Raw genomic sequence first — 16,421 nt, forward strand, 5'->3', positions numbered from 1 at the left:
ATGAAGGGCTGATAGAAAGAGATTATTAGCTTAGTATGGGAAATGCACAGTAACATAACTTGTATTTTGTTGTAATCACTTTACTGTATCTTATCTTTCAAGGTATATTAAGAATGTTAATTCCCCGTATCGGCGTATTTACCCTGATGCCTCTCCTTCCCAATGGCGATGCAAAGGAAAAGATGCTGAGAGATATATTCGCATTATGGAACTTGTTAATCCAGGAATCGACCCACAGGAAGTTTGTAAAGTTGATGATATAGCTGATGATGATGAAGATGAAGACTCCTATCCTGGGATCTTAGATCAAAAGAAGGTATATTTTTAAATGTTGTTTAGAGATCTACAAGTATTCATTCTTGTAATACATTAACTTTAGAACTGAAAATTTGCATGTTTTGTGGGTTATGGAATGTTTTCTAGACTTTTCTAGAATTTCAGTTTTAAACCTCTTTTGAAATACTTCATGGTTTATTATGTTTGACAATGGCTTATGAAATATTTTTCTGTCAGCGCAGGGTTAAACCCTTACTATAGATACAGTTTAATCAAGTTGCAAGGAATCAGTTGAGTTTTTAGCTTTTCACATTTGTTAATTAGAGATATGTAGCAAGCAGTCCCAAAGTATTGGAGGGACTTATTCCACCACCAGATTCCCTTGCTCACATTTTGTATTTGAGCGACTTGTGTTGCATTTGGCATAACTGAGTTCTGCAAGTCTTTTTGGAATTGGGTAAGTGGATGACTGGATCTCTCTCTCTCTCTCTCTCTCTCTCTCTCTCTCTCTCTCTCTCTCTCTCTCTCTCTCTCTCTTTTTATTTGAGTGCAGGTCAAGACTATATAAAGCACTTATTTCATCATCCTCAATATTCATGTTGTCCTACACAAATAACTTAAGCAGCTTCCCTGGTCTCCCTTGGCAAAGGGCTTGCAGGCTTGCAGCTAGCTGGGAAAGCCCCCTGACAGTAGCCCAGTCAGAAAAGTTGCTGCCCCCCCTTTCCCAGGCAGGTGAAGTACTACCTGCCATTCTGATCACATTGTATCCATCTCCCTGAAGGCTGGGCAACAATATGCCCATGGAGAGTTTTAAACAGCAGGGTCTGTGCCTTGATCATGTAGAGGAAAACTAGGAGTTGATGCTGGCAAGAGCATTGCAGGTAGTTTCCTGGCTGTACTGTTGCCGGGGTGCCCTGCAGGCAGGACAGGTAGCCAGTAGTGAGGTGCCTCTTGGCCCCATTGGGAAAGGCGTGTTCCTACGGGATTAGGCAGGTAGCTTGTGTGAGGGCCAACACAATCCTCAAGAGGAGAGAGTTATTCATGTTTGTGGTGTACAGGCAGCTGTTGCAGGAGAGCTGGCTGAATCTACAGAACAGTCCCATCACTGACTCCCCCTACTATTTCTCACCAGTGTTAGTAGAGAGCTATAGAGATTAAGGGGAAGGACTCAATAGACAATTTGTTTTCCCAGGCATCATCATCAAAGCTGGGGCAAACACCCAGGGGCCTCAGGAACACTTCCAGATCATTCTGGGTCAGGCACTTCCAACCCCAGAAGAGCCTCTCCACAACCCAGATATTGTCAGCAGACCCCCCTTGACTATGGACCAACTTGGCATGGTGAGGGGCCTTGTGAACCCCTGGAATTTGTTCCCGGATTTAAGTCCAGCAACCCAGTATGCAAATAGTTATGAGTTTGGATTAAATCTTGTGGAAATTTCCATTTTTGTTGAAACTTATTTGGCCTGATAAATAGGAAAAGGTATCATAGCTGGGGTTGAAGTTAATGTAAGAGGTTAATAGTGGGACCTGTGATAGAATCATCAACTACCTGATATGTTTGGACCAGAGGGATATCAATGGGAATATGGATGTTATTTCCTCAAGTGTGGAACTATCCTGCAGAGTTGGGCTATGAATTCCATGGGTGGTCTGGTTCTGGGAATAGGAACTCTCAGCATTCTGTCCAGTTTGCCCATTAACCCTTAAACGCCGACTGGACGTATCGTAAGTCGACTAAAATTGTCTGTCGAGTGACGAGCGGACGTACCGTACGCCGACTACAAAAAATTTCAACCTTCGGTCAACTGTGACTCGACCGAAATGGTCGAAAAACACAATTGTAAGCTAAAACCCTTGCATTCTAGTAATATTCAGTCATTTACCTTCATTTTGCAACAAATTGGAAGTCTCTAGCACAATATTTCGATTTATGGTGAATTTTTTAAAAAACTTTTTCCTTACATCCGCACAGTAACTCTGTCAAAAATTTCAGAAATTCTTTCGTCATTTTGTCGTAATTTTTGCACCGTTTTATATTAGCCGTTACATAACGTTTTTATATGAAAATGTGTGCAATTTCATGTAAAATACAACAAAAAACAACCCATGGTTGTAGCTTTTATCAGTTTGGAAATATTTTCATATTAATCACGATAAGTGCCAAAATTTCAACCTTCGGTCAACTTTGACTCGACCGAAATGGTCGAAAAACACAATTGTAAGCAAAAACTATTACATTCTAGTAATATTCAATCATTTACCTTCATTTTGCAACAAATTGGAAGTCTGTAGCACAATATTTCGATTTATGGTGAATTTTTGAAAAAAACATTTTCCTTCGGTGCGCAGTAACTCGCAGCACAATATTTCGATATATGGTGAATTTTTGAAAAAACTTTTTCCTTACGTCCGCGTGCGGTAACTTGGCCAAACATCTCAGAAATTCTTTCGTCACATTGTTGTAATGTTTGCACCGTTTTATATTAGTTGTTACATAAAGTTTTATATATGAAAATGTGTGCAATTTCATGTAGAATACAGCAAAAAATAACTCATGGTTGTAGCTTCTATCAGTTTTGAAAGATTTTCATATAAATCACGATAAGTGCCAAAATTTCAACCTTCAGTCAACTTTGACTCGAACGAAATGGTCGAAAAATGCAAGTGTAAGCTAAAACTCTTACATTCTAGTAATATTCAATCATTTACCTTCATTTTTCAACAGATTGGAAGTCTCTAGCACAATATTTCGATTTATGGTGAATTTTTGAAAAAAAACGTTTTCCTTACGTCCATGCGCTTTAACTCGGCGGAACATCTCAGAAATTCTTACGTCACTTTGTCGTAGTGTTTGCACCATTTTATATTAGTCGTTACATAAAGTTTTATATATGAAAATGTGCACAATTTCATGTTGAATACAACAAAAAATAACTCATGGTTGTAGCTTCTATAAGTTTTGAAATATTTTCATATAAATCACGATGTGCCAAAATTTCAACCTTCGGTCAACTTTAACTCGACCGAAATGGTAAAAAAACGCAATTGTAAGCTAAAACTCTTACATTATAGTAATATTCAATCATTTGCCTTCATTTTGCAACAAATTGGAAGTCTCTAGCACAATATTTCGATTTATGGTGAATTTTTTAAAAAAGCTTTTTCCTTGGCGTCCGCAGTAACTCTGCCGAACATCTCTGAAATTCTTACGTCACTTTGTTGTAATGTTTGCACCGTTTTATATTAGTCGTTACATAAAGTTTTATATATGAAAATGTGTGCAATTTCATGTAGAATACAACAAAAAATAACTCATGGTTGTAGCTTTTATCATTTTTGAAATTTTTTTATATAAATCACGATAAATAGAAAAAATTCTACCTTCGGTCAACTTTAACTCGACCGAAATGGTTGAAAACTGCAATTGTAAGCTAAAACACTTACAGTCTAGTAATATTGAATTACCTTCATTTTGCAACAAACGGGAAGTCTCTAGCACAATATTTCGATTTATGGTGAATTTCTGAAAAAAACCTTTTTTTACATCTGTGAGTTACGAATTCATGCATCATTTTGTGATAATATTTTCTCTGTGTTGCTTTGATCATTTTACAGTTTGTCATATATCAAAATCATCGCAATTTAGTGTACAATACAAAGAAAAAAAACAACTCATTAGCTTTAACCATTTTGCTCACAGCGCGATTTGTATACAATTATATATAAACATTTTTTTTTGTGCTGTCATATATTTCAATATTTATATATGATAATGATATTTTTTTCATTTCTGATGGTTGCATACTAAACTTCAGGCAATGTCAAAAAAAGGAGCCAAAAATGAACTCTTAATCTTAAAAACTAAGCGTGCTGTGATTTTTTGAAAAAACTTTTTTTCCGCTTCGGCGCTAACTCCCGAACGCCGCTGGCATACGGCAGACACTTTCGTAAATAGAGGCTCAGCATTTAAGGGTTAATATGATTAGGGTGGAGATTATTGTATTCTTGTAATACTATAAGTCCCAACAAGCAGGTTTGGCTTACACTTGGCTGTCTAAGTGGTGACATCAGCGAATAAACTACATGAAAGGCCGGTCTCTTTTTAAGATTTTCAGGTTTATATCTTGTTCCTCACTTTATTTTTTATGATTAGTAATAAAGAATCAAGCACCTGTAGACCCTTTGATACTCCTTTGACACAGATGACGACCTCTGCACCCTCCTCTGACAACCTGTGCTTAGACATGGCAAGGAAGCCTTCTAGTGTAATTACGCTGGAACCCTATGTTCCAGCACGTATCAAAGGGAAATTAACCAGAAATTTATGTGAAATAGGACCATGGGTGTTTGAAACTGTTTCTTGTAATAAGTATTTGACCTTTTATCTGGAAGATTCTAATTGTGACATTATGAATGTGTGCAGAGACATTGTTAAGTGTTGTGGCTGAGAGCTTATGATATAATCTGAAGGTGAGGGAAACTAAGAGTAGAATCAGCCTCAGTGAAAGAAAGTGAAAAATTAAAAGCATTATTGCATCTTGGAAGAGTTAGAGTAGACTGCTTAGCACATATTTTTTGGAATCACTCCAAGGGAATGATATTTGCACCTCAACCGATGTGTATCCAGAAGTGAAACTTCTAGAAGAATTAAGAGATCAAAGTGTGATTAGAATTGAAAGAATGAATATGATCATCAATGGAGCCATAGTTCCACTTCCAAACTTAATTGTTGCATTCAATTCTACCCACTTTTCTAATGTAAAAAAAGCAGCATGGTTACATTTTTAAGGTTAAGCAATGCATCCCAAAACCAAGGGTGTTGTTATTGGCAAGAATAGGTCATATCCTAGGATCTTATAAGCAGAAGATACAAGGCAGGCTTGCCATGTGTATTAAGTATAGTGAACCAGAGCATGGTGTATGTTATAAAGAAGCAGCGTATGCATTGTGGAGATAATCATCCATCCTCTTCACAAAATTGTGATGTGTACATCATGGAAAAAGAAATATAGACATTAAGGGCAACTAAACCTATCTCATTTACAGAGGCTAAACAGAAGATATTAAACCAGTAAGTTAGACCAGAAATATCCTTTTTTAGTATTGCTGCTAACCAAAGAAGAAATATAAATGCTACCAGAGATACTTCTTCGGTAATGTAAAGGGAAGATCAGTGATGACCAGTACTCCTGCCTCTTTTGGAGGGTGCACCAGTAATTTCTGGAACTCCTGCCTCTTTGAGGCTGTGCCAGTTGTCTGTGGGTCTCCTGCCTTTTCAGAGGCCATGCCAGATTCCTAGTAATCCCACCTCTCTGGAGGTTGCACCAGTTATACCTTTCGTGTCACCTGTTTGGAGACTATGCCAGCTGTAGCTGGCACTTCTACCTCTTTGGAGGCTGTATCGGCTGTATCTGGTACTTCTGTCTCTCTGGTGCTTGCTCCAGTTCTAATTGGCACTCCTGATGTTTCAGGGGATGCACCTATTGTGTCTGACAATTCCAGCTCTCCTCAGGCAGCACCTGCGTTGTCTTGTGCTCCTGAACTTGAATTATCATTGACAAAGATGCCATCAAATCCCCAACACCCAAAATATTAGGGAGGCTTTGCCAACTGTGGCAGGTTCTTCCTCCATGGAAACAGTACCATTATCAACCTTGAAACAAAAGGTAACCATAAATAATCAATCTCCTGGAAAAAAGCAGGAGCAAGGCAGTAAATTAGAAGCACTTCCAATGGGCGATAGTTTACCGGCCTCAAAATCTAATTAAAATTAATTCATTTTCTCCTAGGACTTCAGCATATTTATCTGCTTTTGCCAGGTATTGCAGATGAAAATGTATCACCATATTGAATTTCAAAAATCTAGAGTTGATTTCCACATGGAAATTTCAAAGGTACGAAAGGAATCTTTGGCAATTTTCATATCATTAAATTCAAAGTTAGTTTTCACCAGATTTTGCAGATGAAAGTGTATTACCATATTGAATTTCAAAAAGCAAGAGTTGATTTCCACATGGAAATTTAAAAGGCACAAAAGGAATCTTGGACAATTTTCATATTATCAAGTTCAAAAACACTTTTGACCACAGTCGACCTCCGGTATTCATGGGGGCTAGGGACCACAACCACCTGTGATAGGCTGAAATTCGTGGTAAGTTGGTACTCCCCTCGAAAAACACTTACAACTGCCTGTTTTAATAGTTCAAATGCCAAATATACTTTAAACTAAAACTCTTAATAACTACCTATTTTAATTGTTCAAATATCAAATATACCTTAAACTATACCCTACACCCAATATACCTTAAACTATCTTCGTAAAACACTAATTTCATTTCAAAGTCATCTTACAACATCACCCCTAAAAATATATGGCTTACATCTACGAGTGAAAACTAATCAAGTTCCCTGTATATTCAGGCACAGCCATTTTCTCTCATACAGTATTCAAGCCATCCTGTTTTCTTTTTATAGTGTAGATAGGGGAAACATTGGGAATTCACAAGTATTATTATTATTATTATTATTTCGGTAGATGAAACCTATTCACATGGCCATTGATTTGAAATTCAAGCTTTCAAAGAATTTTGGTTTCAGCCTCCCACCACAGACCCCACACTGCAGCAGTGACTGATCATGATGCAGAGCCAGTGATTTTTCATCATCCTTGGGGAGATGTGAACCCACGACATCTGAGTAGAATTAAGTACTGTACCTAAATATTTAGATATGCATTGAAAAAAATACCAAATTATAAATGCAGTCAACAGCGATAAAATAGTCTCTCGTGTACTATGTGTGTTAATCATACTTAGAATCATCTAAACTTGTAATAAAAACTATAGTAAATCAAGCAGGGAAAAAAATGTAACATACATATGTATGCATACACTCATTTGTATGGACCGTGAACTTCTTGGAGTTTTAAGTTCATATTTTTATGTTTATGATACAGTAATTCATATTTCATTATAGGATATGTACATTACTGAGAGAGAGAGAGTGGGGGGTGAACTGAGATATGTTTACATTGGTAAAACTATACAGGAAACAGTTGTTTTGTGATTTTGCGGCGTTTTACTTTAACATAAAGTATGTTAGTTTACCTTTGTATACCTATTTTACTTTTATGTACAACAACGAAAATAATAATTCCATTAATGCATTCATGTCTTTTAGCAGCTAAAAAAATTATTTTCCTAATTCTTTCAGTAGTAGGCTCAGTCAGCTGATTGCAAGAACATGACATTTTTATAATAAAAGTTTTATATATACTTGCCAAGTATTTACATAGCCTATGTTTCTAACTTTTGCGTCGGTTAAAAATTTGAAATTCGTGGTAGCGTTCTATTGTTTTAGTTTAGATGACAAGACCCTGCCCAATATCAGGGAAGGATAGGTACGACACAGCGGAAGAGTTCGGTTTGTTTGTGTCCTCAGTGTCTGTGAGAGGGGAGGAGGGAGGGCTCTAATTTTGTAATTACTTCGTATGTATAAAACTTTATTTTATTATAAAAATATCAATTTTATGTATGTAACTTACCAAGTAATTACAAAGCTGAATCCTGTATTGACAGGGGGTGGGATGCATGGACATATATAACCCCAAAAAATTTCAGTAAAAGGAATGAATTTGAGACAAAAAAATTCTAACTAGCATTAGGTAAAATGCTTGTTGTACCCTTACCTGTAAGAGAGCTGCTGCAGACTGATACTGCCTCTGGCAAAAAGAGCTAGAATAGGAGCGGACTCCTATGCTTCCTCCCCTGACACCATGCCAGCTACAGACAATGGACCCAGGGTACTGCAGTTCCCAAAAATAGTGTCTATTTCACGTTTGTAATGCGTCACAAACAGATTTAAATTTCCAAAAGCTAAACAGTGGGAACTGTGGTATGACCATCAACTGTCTGATAATGTTCAGACCTGAGAGTTCAGATTGATAGCTCAAAGGCAGAGCTGTTCTTTAGGCTGGACCACGGATTCCAGGGGGTCTGGTTCTGGGGATAGGACTCTTGGCATTCTATCCAGTTTGCCCATACAAGATTAGGGTGGGGATGATTGTATTCTAGTAATATCGTCAGTCCTAGCAAGCAGGTTTGGCTTACACTTAGGCCACTCTAATCATGTTGTGCCATCCCCTGTGGGGTAGGGTAGGGAGCGGACACTTGGGAGTCGGTTCTCACTTGTGCCATTGGTGGAAGAATAAAATCCAGGAAAGGCTGATGATATCTTTTTAAGGTTTTCAAGTTTAATTTTTTTTATACTTAAATCTTTATGAATAGTAGTTGTAAGGATTCAGGTACCCCTGGGCCCTTTGATGGTAGTGACTAGGCACAGTTGACAACAGTGGAACTTCCTCTGACAACCTTTCTCTGGAAAAATCAAATAAAAATCCTAATGTAATTACACTGGAACCCTATGCTCCAGTACAAGCAAACCAAAAAGAGCAAATATCTTGACCCAGCCTTGACCCACTTCAACTCCCTCTTTGGGAGTGGAAGATGGTCAAGATTCCTGACCTTAGAAGCAGAGAAGAAACTGTCGGCGTTGAAATTAGAAAACTTCCTGTTGAATCGACATTCAACTACTGAAATGTCATGCGCAGACAAATAAAAGATCAGATTTATTTGATAGAAACCACAACAAAAAATCAATCAGAAAATAACTTGACTACAAAAATATTGATAATATAAAGGTACATATAAAAAAACATGACAGTATGAACAGTGTACAGGGTACCATGTACTCCCTGATAATGATGAAGAACTAATAGAAAAAATATATTGCTGGATTCCCTTAAAAAAAGGTACAACAATGTACAAGATTGTGAAATATACGACATAGCCAGTAGATGGAGTAATGGAAAAACACTGAGACTAGCAAAGATAAAATATGAAGGCCAGGAATTACCCTTATAAATTAAAACCATGGGCCAGAGCAGAGAACTGAGACCATATGTTCCAAAATCACTACAGTGCCAAAACTGTAGTATGTATGGACATACAAGGAAAAATTGCTGTAATACATCTATATGTGCATATTGTGGCTCTGACAAACATTCCACACAGTGGAGGTGTGGTGAACCAAAATGCATGAACTGTGGACTAAGCATCACCATGCAAGATGTAAGGAGTGTATGTATTATGTATTTAATAAGAATTAAAATTACTTCAGGAAAGAATGGGAATGCCTATAAAAGAAGCCAACTTAGAACTAAAAGTTAGAGGAATGCATGATCCCGCCAGGAAACGAACGTTTTCTTGTATAATATGATCAAACAATGAAACAAAAAGGGAAATAGGTAACAGTAACAAAACCTTGATACATAAATCCCAAGGAAAAATAACTACGTTGCAAGAAGAAACTAATACAGCAAAAAACCAAGAAACATATACAAATATTTGTTCAAATTCATTTGAAATATTAACAGAAATGGAAGCACGAGAAGATATACAAGTACCACAGAAATATTAGAGGAAAGTTATGATGAATTAGAAGTTAAAGATAAAAAGAGGCCTTTTGAGAGAACTCCACCCAAGACCAACAAAAAACCGACTATTATTAGAGATACATGAATTAAACTAAAGACAGGAGACCCGAAGAAAGAACATAAACCAAAAAATTATAAGAATGTACCTTTTTCTCTTAAAATAATAATAAAACCAATGGAAACAGATACCCAGAACATCAAAGAAATAGTAGAGGAACAAACCATTGACAAGAATGATTATGTGATGGGAGAAGAGATTACTCCATCACTGATAATTGGTGCAACAAGAGTAAACGAAAAAAGACATGAAAACATATATGGATATAATGAATGTTTCATTGAACTGTGCAACAAAAACAAAAGCATAACAAAAGACACTTCAACAAACACTATACGAAATTTTATAAGATAGAGAGATAAAGAAACTACTAGTTTTAAACATCTAACTTACCTGGTAGTTATATATATATAGCTTAAGTCCCTGACGTCACGGCAGAATTTCAAAAAACTCGCGGCAATCGCCGATCGGTAGTCAGGTGAACCACCTGTGCGCCTTCTACCCAGGTACCTGGAACCATTCCAACTATTCCTCAGATCTTCCCTGCCGCCGTGCGGTAACATCGTTGGAATTTAAGCTCAGAGCCCCGTGTTTTTCGCAACTTATTTTGGTGAAGTACACTTTGGCTTTGGCTTTCGCTCGTTTTTTTTGGGGGGATTTGCTTTTGGAATTTCTTACAACATGTCTGACTCTTCATCGAGTGTGAGACTGTGTGTAGGGGATGCAAGACCCGGCTTGCTAAAGCCTCCTTGGATCCCCACTCAGTATGTATGAAGAACGGGATTGGATTTATTATAGTCGGTATGTGAGAAAGCTTGAAAGACTGGCTCAGAAGAGCCAAGAGTACTATGTCTCACTCTTCTAGGGATAGCCAGGGAATAGTTAATTCTTTGCCCCTTGCTAACTACCCTATTGATCCTTCTCCCATAGTGGTAGTCTCTGAACCCCCCACTGAAACAGGTAAAGACCCGACACTTAAAGATATGATGGCGGCCATTCAGGCCCTGGGCCAACAGGTAAAATCCCTCTCAGATGACAGGGATAATATGTGGTCGACAATGAGAGTTCTAAAAAGTACAAGTGTTAGTGCCGTTGTTAGTGCAAGTGCAGTGGAGGGTGCGACCGCTCGGACCTGTCGTGCTCCTAGCCCTAGACCTCTTCCAAGCTCCCCAACCCCTGGGAGAAGGAAAGTCGACAGGCGAAGGGGAGGCGAGAGGTTTTAGCTCCCGAGTGTTGATGTCGTCCCCTCGAGCGTTCCTGTTGACGCTTCCCAGGACGCTCACCCTCGCCATAGGAAAGGCGAGGTAATGTTGTACTCTTCGTCATCGGACGACGCAGTCCCCAGACGGGACTGGCGCCATGCGTCGGAGTCGAGACTTCTCGAGGAAGTTACCCCCTATTGAGGGACGTCATGATGAGGCTTCACAGGCTCCAGGTTGTAGCCACTGGAGCAGCCCGGAGCGCTTCCCTTCTAGCCGAGGGTAGCTCTCCTGCTAAGAGCAAACATAGACAGTCCTGTTCAGTCAGGACGCCAGGCAACAAGAGTGTTGTTGACGCATTGCTGCCTTCCGTACATGCTCCTCCTCCTCCTTCGGATTGGTACTCGTTTGCTGAACCCTCACCACAATCCATTCTAGACGATGAGGAGGAAGTAATTCACGTAGTTGAGACTTCCCCAGCCTGTCCCCAGCAGCAGGAAACCCCGCAGATAGCTTCACTGCAAAATATGCAGCAGACTTTGTCTTCTCTAGTGCAAGCGTGGCAACCAGGCAGAGAGAAGAAGGATAGCAGACATCCAGCTAAAGCTTCGAGATGTCCAGATGTTCAAGACGCTGAACGTAGTGAAAATGAAACTCTAGATGCGGGATGCACTGGCGTCAAGCGTCTAGGAGTGAAACACCATGACGGCAAACGTCAAGGAACTGGACGCCAAGACGACAAGCGTCAAGGCATTGGACGTCAGAACGTCAGGCGTCAAGATGATGGAAGCCAAGACGTGGAGGTAGCTCAGGACGCGGAATGCACTGGCGTCAAGCGTCTAGCATTAGAGCACCAAAACGTCAAGCTTCAGGAGTTTAGACGTCAGAACGCATAGGTAACTCTGGACGCGGGATGCACTGGCGTCAAGCGTCCAGAAACGGATCACCACAAGCGTCAAACAGTAGGACGTCAAAGGAATGGACGCCAGGACGTCAGCGTCGAGAGGCTGGACGCCAGGGCGATATAGCGAGCGCTCTGACAGTTCGGATACGGCATCCAGTAAGCGAGACGTCGCCGCCGGTAATGGCCAAACAGTCGGATGAGGTGGACGACGATCTCCCTCCTTCTCCAGACATTCATTTAGACGAAGTTACCGACGAAGAGAAACACGAAGAGCAACACCCCTCGTCGGACTCAAAGAAACTGATGTCAGTGTTTACGGATCTTTTTCCGGAGAACTTTGTGCCAGCTGCCCCTCGATCTCCTCCTCCTCAATTTACTTTAAGGAAGACTTCGAAGAAGGCAGTGTTTACGAAGATGATTATGTCTCGCTCTTCCAAACGAGCATTAAAGACCATGCAGGATTGGATTGCCACTAAGAAGGATCAAGGCCGAACCGTGTTCTCTTTCCCCCCGGCCAGACTAGCGTCCAGATCGAGCATTTGGTACGAGACTGGAGAAGCTCTTGGCCTGGGAGTTCCCAGGGGGACTTCTCTAGTCTCGTAGGCGCTTCACGCCGCGTAGCCATGGGGAAGGCGAAAGTGTTTTGGTTGTCATCGGAGATGGACCACCTCCTCAAGGGCATCTTCAGGGCCTTTGAAGTCTTTAACTTCTTGGACTGGACCCTGGGAGCCTTGGGGAGGAAGACGGAAGACTTTAAGAGGACTGGCACAGAGGAGCTTATTCACCTCATGTCCTGTATGGATAAGGCAATCAGAGATGGTGCCAACGAACTAGCGGCTCTTTTTTCAGCAGGCATCTTGAAGAAAAGAGCCCATCTGTTCTTTTCTGTCTAATGGGGTCACGCCCATCTTTGTTTTTTTTGTCTAATGGGGTCACGCCCATCTTTGTTTTTTTCTGTCTAATGGGGTCACGCCCATTCAGAAGTCGGAACTTCTTCATGCTATCTTCACATCTGTTCCCGCAGGAAATAGTTAGACATTACATCGGCCTTAGCACAAAAGGCCACACAAGATCTAATAACGAAGACAGCGAGGAAAGTGTTTCCAGCGTGCTTCGTCACACAGAAGCATAAAGGAGAAGCTCCTGTGACTCAGTCCTTTCGTGGAAAATCCAACAGTAGAGGAAATACGAGACCCGCTGGTAAAGAACAACAAAGAGAGGCTCCAGGCAAGGAAGAGCCAGAGTCTGAAGTGAAGCACCTTCAGACAGCGGTAGGAGCCAGACTGACCAACTTCTGGCAAGTGTGGGAGAAAAGAGAAGCGGACCTATGGTCCATTCAGTTACTCGAAGAGGGGTACAGGATCCCTTTCCTGAGGAGACCCCCTCTAGCAGCGAGACCAATAGACCTTTCAGCCAAATACAACGACAGAACCAAGGCAGAGGCTCTACAACAACAAGTGTCTATGATGTTGCAAAAGGAGGCCATAGAGAGGGTTCAAGATCTGGAATCCCCAGGATTTTACAATCGATTTTTCCTGGTCCCCAAAAGCTCGTGGGGGTTGGAGACCGGTGCTAGACGTGAGTGCTCTCAACGTTTTTTGTGCAGAAAACAAAGTTCAAGTTCTTTGCTGGGTAAACGGGTTCCGTTCTCAGCTACCACGCTGTTGGTCGCGAGTTCGAATCTCCGACCTGCCAGTGAAGAACAAGGGGAATTTGTTTTCTGGTGATAGAAATTCATTTCTTGCTATAATGTGGTTCGGATTCCACAATAAGCTGTAGGTCCCGTTGCTAGGTAACCAATTGGTTCTTAGCCACAGCAATGGAAACGACAAAATCGGTTCTAGCAGCAGTCAGACAGCATGATTGGATGGTCTCACTGGACCTCCAGGATGCGTACTTTCACATCCCCATACACCCGAGCTCCAAGAAATATCTGAGGTTCGTCCACAGGGGAAAGGTATTCCAGTTTCGGGCTCTCTGTTTCGGCCTAAGCACCGCTCCACAGATTTTCACGAGGCTGATGACCAATGTAGCAGGTTTTCTTCACACAAGAGGCATCAGAATCTCCTTGTACTTAGACGACTGGCTCCTCAGAGCTCCTTCCCGCACACGCTGCCTGGAGGATCTTCAGACCACGATACAGTTATCGGAGGAATTAGGTCTGCTGATAAACAGAGAAATCTCAGCTGATCCCATCCCAAGAGGTTCTGTACCTTGGGATGAAGATTCAGAGTCAGGATTTTCGGGCTTTTCCGTCTGTAGCAAGGACGGAACAAGCTTTAGGAAAAATTTCAGGACTTTCTAGAGAGACAGACATGCTCAGACAGACATGAGGAATGGATGAGTCTGCTGGGGACCCTTTCCTCGCTAGAACAGTTTGTCTCCTTGGGAAGGCTGGATCTACGCCCGTTACAGTTTCATCTAAATCAGAACTGGGACAAGGAAATAGAACTGGAGACCAAGTGCATCCCCATTTCGGAACCAATAAGGCCGTATTTAGAGTGGTGGAACGACCCCGTCAAGCTCCAGGAGGGCCTTTCTCTACATCAGAGGAACCCAGACCTAGTGTTGTTCTCCAACGCGTCGGACTCAGGATGGGGAGCAACACTAGGGAAGGAAGAAGTCTCGGGCTCCTGGACCAGAGAGCAGGAGAAGTGGCACATCAACCAGAAGGAACTAACTGCAATCCTTTTAGCTCTCAGGGAGTTCGAACACATAGTGGAGAACAGAGAGGTGCAGGTCAACGCCGACAACACGACAGCGTTGGCCTACATCAGCAAACAAGGGGGCACTCACTCCAGGTCTCTATACGAGACAGCAAGAGAACTTCTTCTCTGGGCAAAGGAGAAGAATGTCAAACTAGTAACCCGCTTTATCCAAGGGGAGAAAAATGTGAGGGCGGACTTTCTGAGCAGGAAAAATCAAGTCCTCTCAACAGAATAGACTCTACATCAGGACGTCTGCAGAAGCATGTGGCGACTTTGGGGACGTCCGTGCATAGATCTCTTCGCCACAGCGCAAACGAAGAGGCTGGAAACTTACTGCTCTCCCGTACCAGATCCCGAGGTGACATACATTGATGCGTTCCTGATGGACTGGTCCAACTTGGACGTGTATGCATTTCCCCCTTTCAAGATAATACACAGGGTACTGCAAAAATTTGTGTCACACGAGGGGACCAGAATGATCCTTGTGGCCCCTTACTGGCCTACAAGAGATTGGTTCACAGAGGTACTGGAATGGATGGTGGACATCCCGAGGAGCCTACCTCAGAGAGTAGATCTACTCAAACAACCCCACTTGGAAAGATATCACCAAAACCTCCAAGCGCTACAAGTAACTGCCTTCAGACTATCGAAAAACTCACAAGAGCTAGAGGTTTTTCGAAGGAGGCAGCTGGCGCTATATCAAGAAGAACAAGAAGGTCATCCACCATTAAGGTATACCAATCCAAGTGGGAGGTATTTAGAGGATGGTGCAAGAACAACCATGTGTCCTCTTCCAGTACCTCTGTAACCCAAATAGCGGACTTCCTGCTACACCTTAAGAGGAAGCTTAATTTTTCTACCTCTACCATTAAGGGGTATAGGAGCATGCTGGCAGCAGTTTTTAGACATAGAAACTTGGGCCTGTCAAACAATAAGGATCTCCAGGACCTACTCAGATCCTTCGAAACTTCCAAGGAGAGAGTAGAGAACTCACCAGCATGGAACCTAGACGTGATCCTGAGGTTCCTCATGGGGATTAGGTTCGAACCCTTACAGAGAGCATCTTTAAAGGACCTCACCATGAAAACTCTTTTCTTGGTCAGTAGTTTACAGCGAAAAGAGTTAGTGAGATACATGCCTTCAGCAAGAATATAGGCTTTAGACAAGGCAAGGCAATCGGCTCACTGCAACTAGGATTCCTTGCAAAAAATGAACGCCCATCACAAGCCTGGCCCAGAGCGTTCGAGATTCCGAATCTTACGGACATCACAGGGGAGGAGAGAGAGAGAGTCCTATGCCCGGTAAGAGCTCTAAGGCACTACCTGGATAGGACAAAGGACTTAAGAGGAAATTCAGAAGGGCTTTGGTGCTCAGTCAAAAAGCCCTCTGTGCAGATGTCGAAGAATGCTCTGTCTTATTTTATCAGACAGTTGATAAAAGAAGCACATATGGAATGTAGCGAGATCGACCGCAAGATTCTGAAAGTGAAGACGCACGAGGTCAGGGCAGTAGCAACCTCTGTAGCATTTAAACAGAACAGATCCCTGCAGAGTATCTTGGACACGACCTTCTGGAGAAGCAAGTCAGTATTTGCTTCTCACTATCTAAAACAAGTCCAAACATTATACGAAGACTGCTATACGCTGGGTCCGTTTATAGCATCTAATTCAGTAGTGGGAGAGGGGAATACCCCTACTATCCCATAAACCAATACCCTTTTTCTTACCTTGGAATTGAGAATTCTTATGGTTGTTTGCAAAGGCTGGACGCAGTCTTCCGC

General features: G+C 41.6%; 1 protein-coding gene across 1 annotated transcript in view; it reads left to right on the plus strand.

The window, feature by feature from the left end:
- Window positions 1-16,421, plus strand: part of LOC136849552 (general transcription factor 3C polypeptide 1) — a 1,135,756-nt gene that overhangs the window by 217,393 nt on the left and 901,942 nt on the right. The window contains 1 exon segment of the mRNA XM_067122889.1: window positions 103-316. Within this exon segment, the coding sequence (XP_066978990.1) occupies window positions 103-316 (214 nt within the window).

Source organism: Macrobrachium rosenbergii, chromosome 21 (assembly GCF_040412425.1).
Source record: "Macrobrachium rosenbergii isolate ZJJX-2024 chromosome 21, ASM4041242v1, whole genome shotgun sequence".
NCBI classification, from domain to species: domain Eukaryota; kingdom Metazoa; phylum Arthropoda; class Malacostraca; order Decapoda; family Palaemonidae; genus Macrobrachium; species Macrobrachium rosenbergii.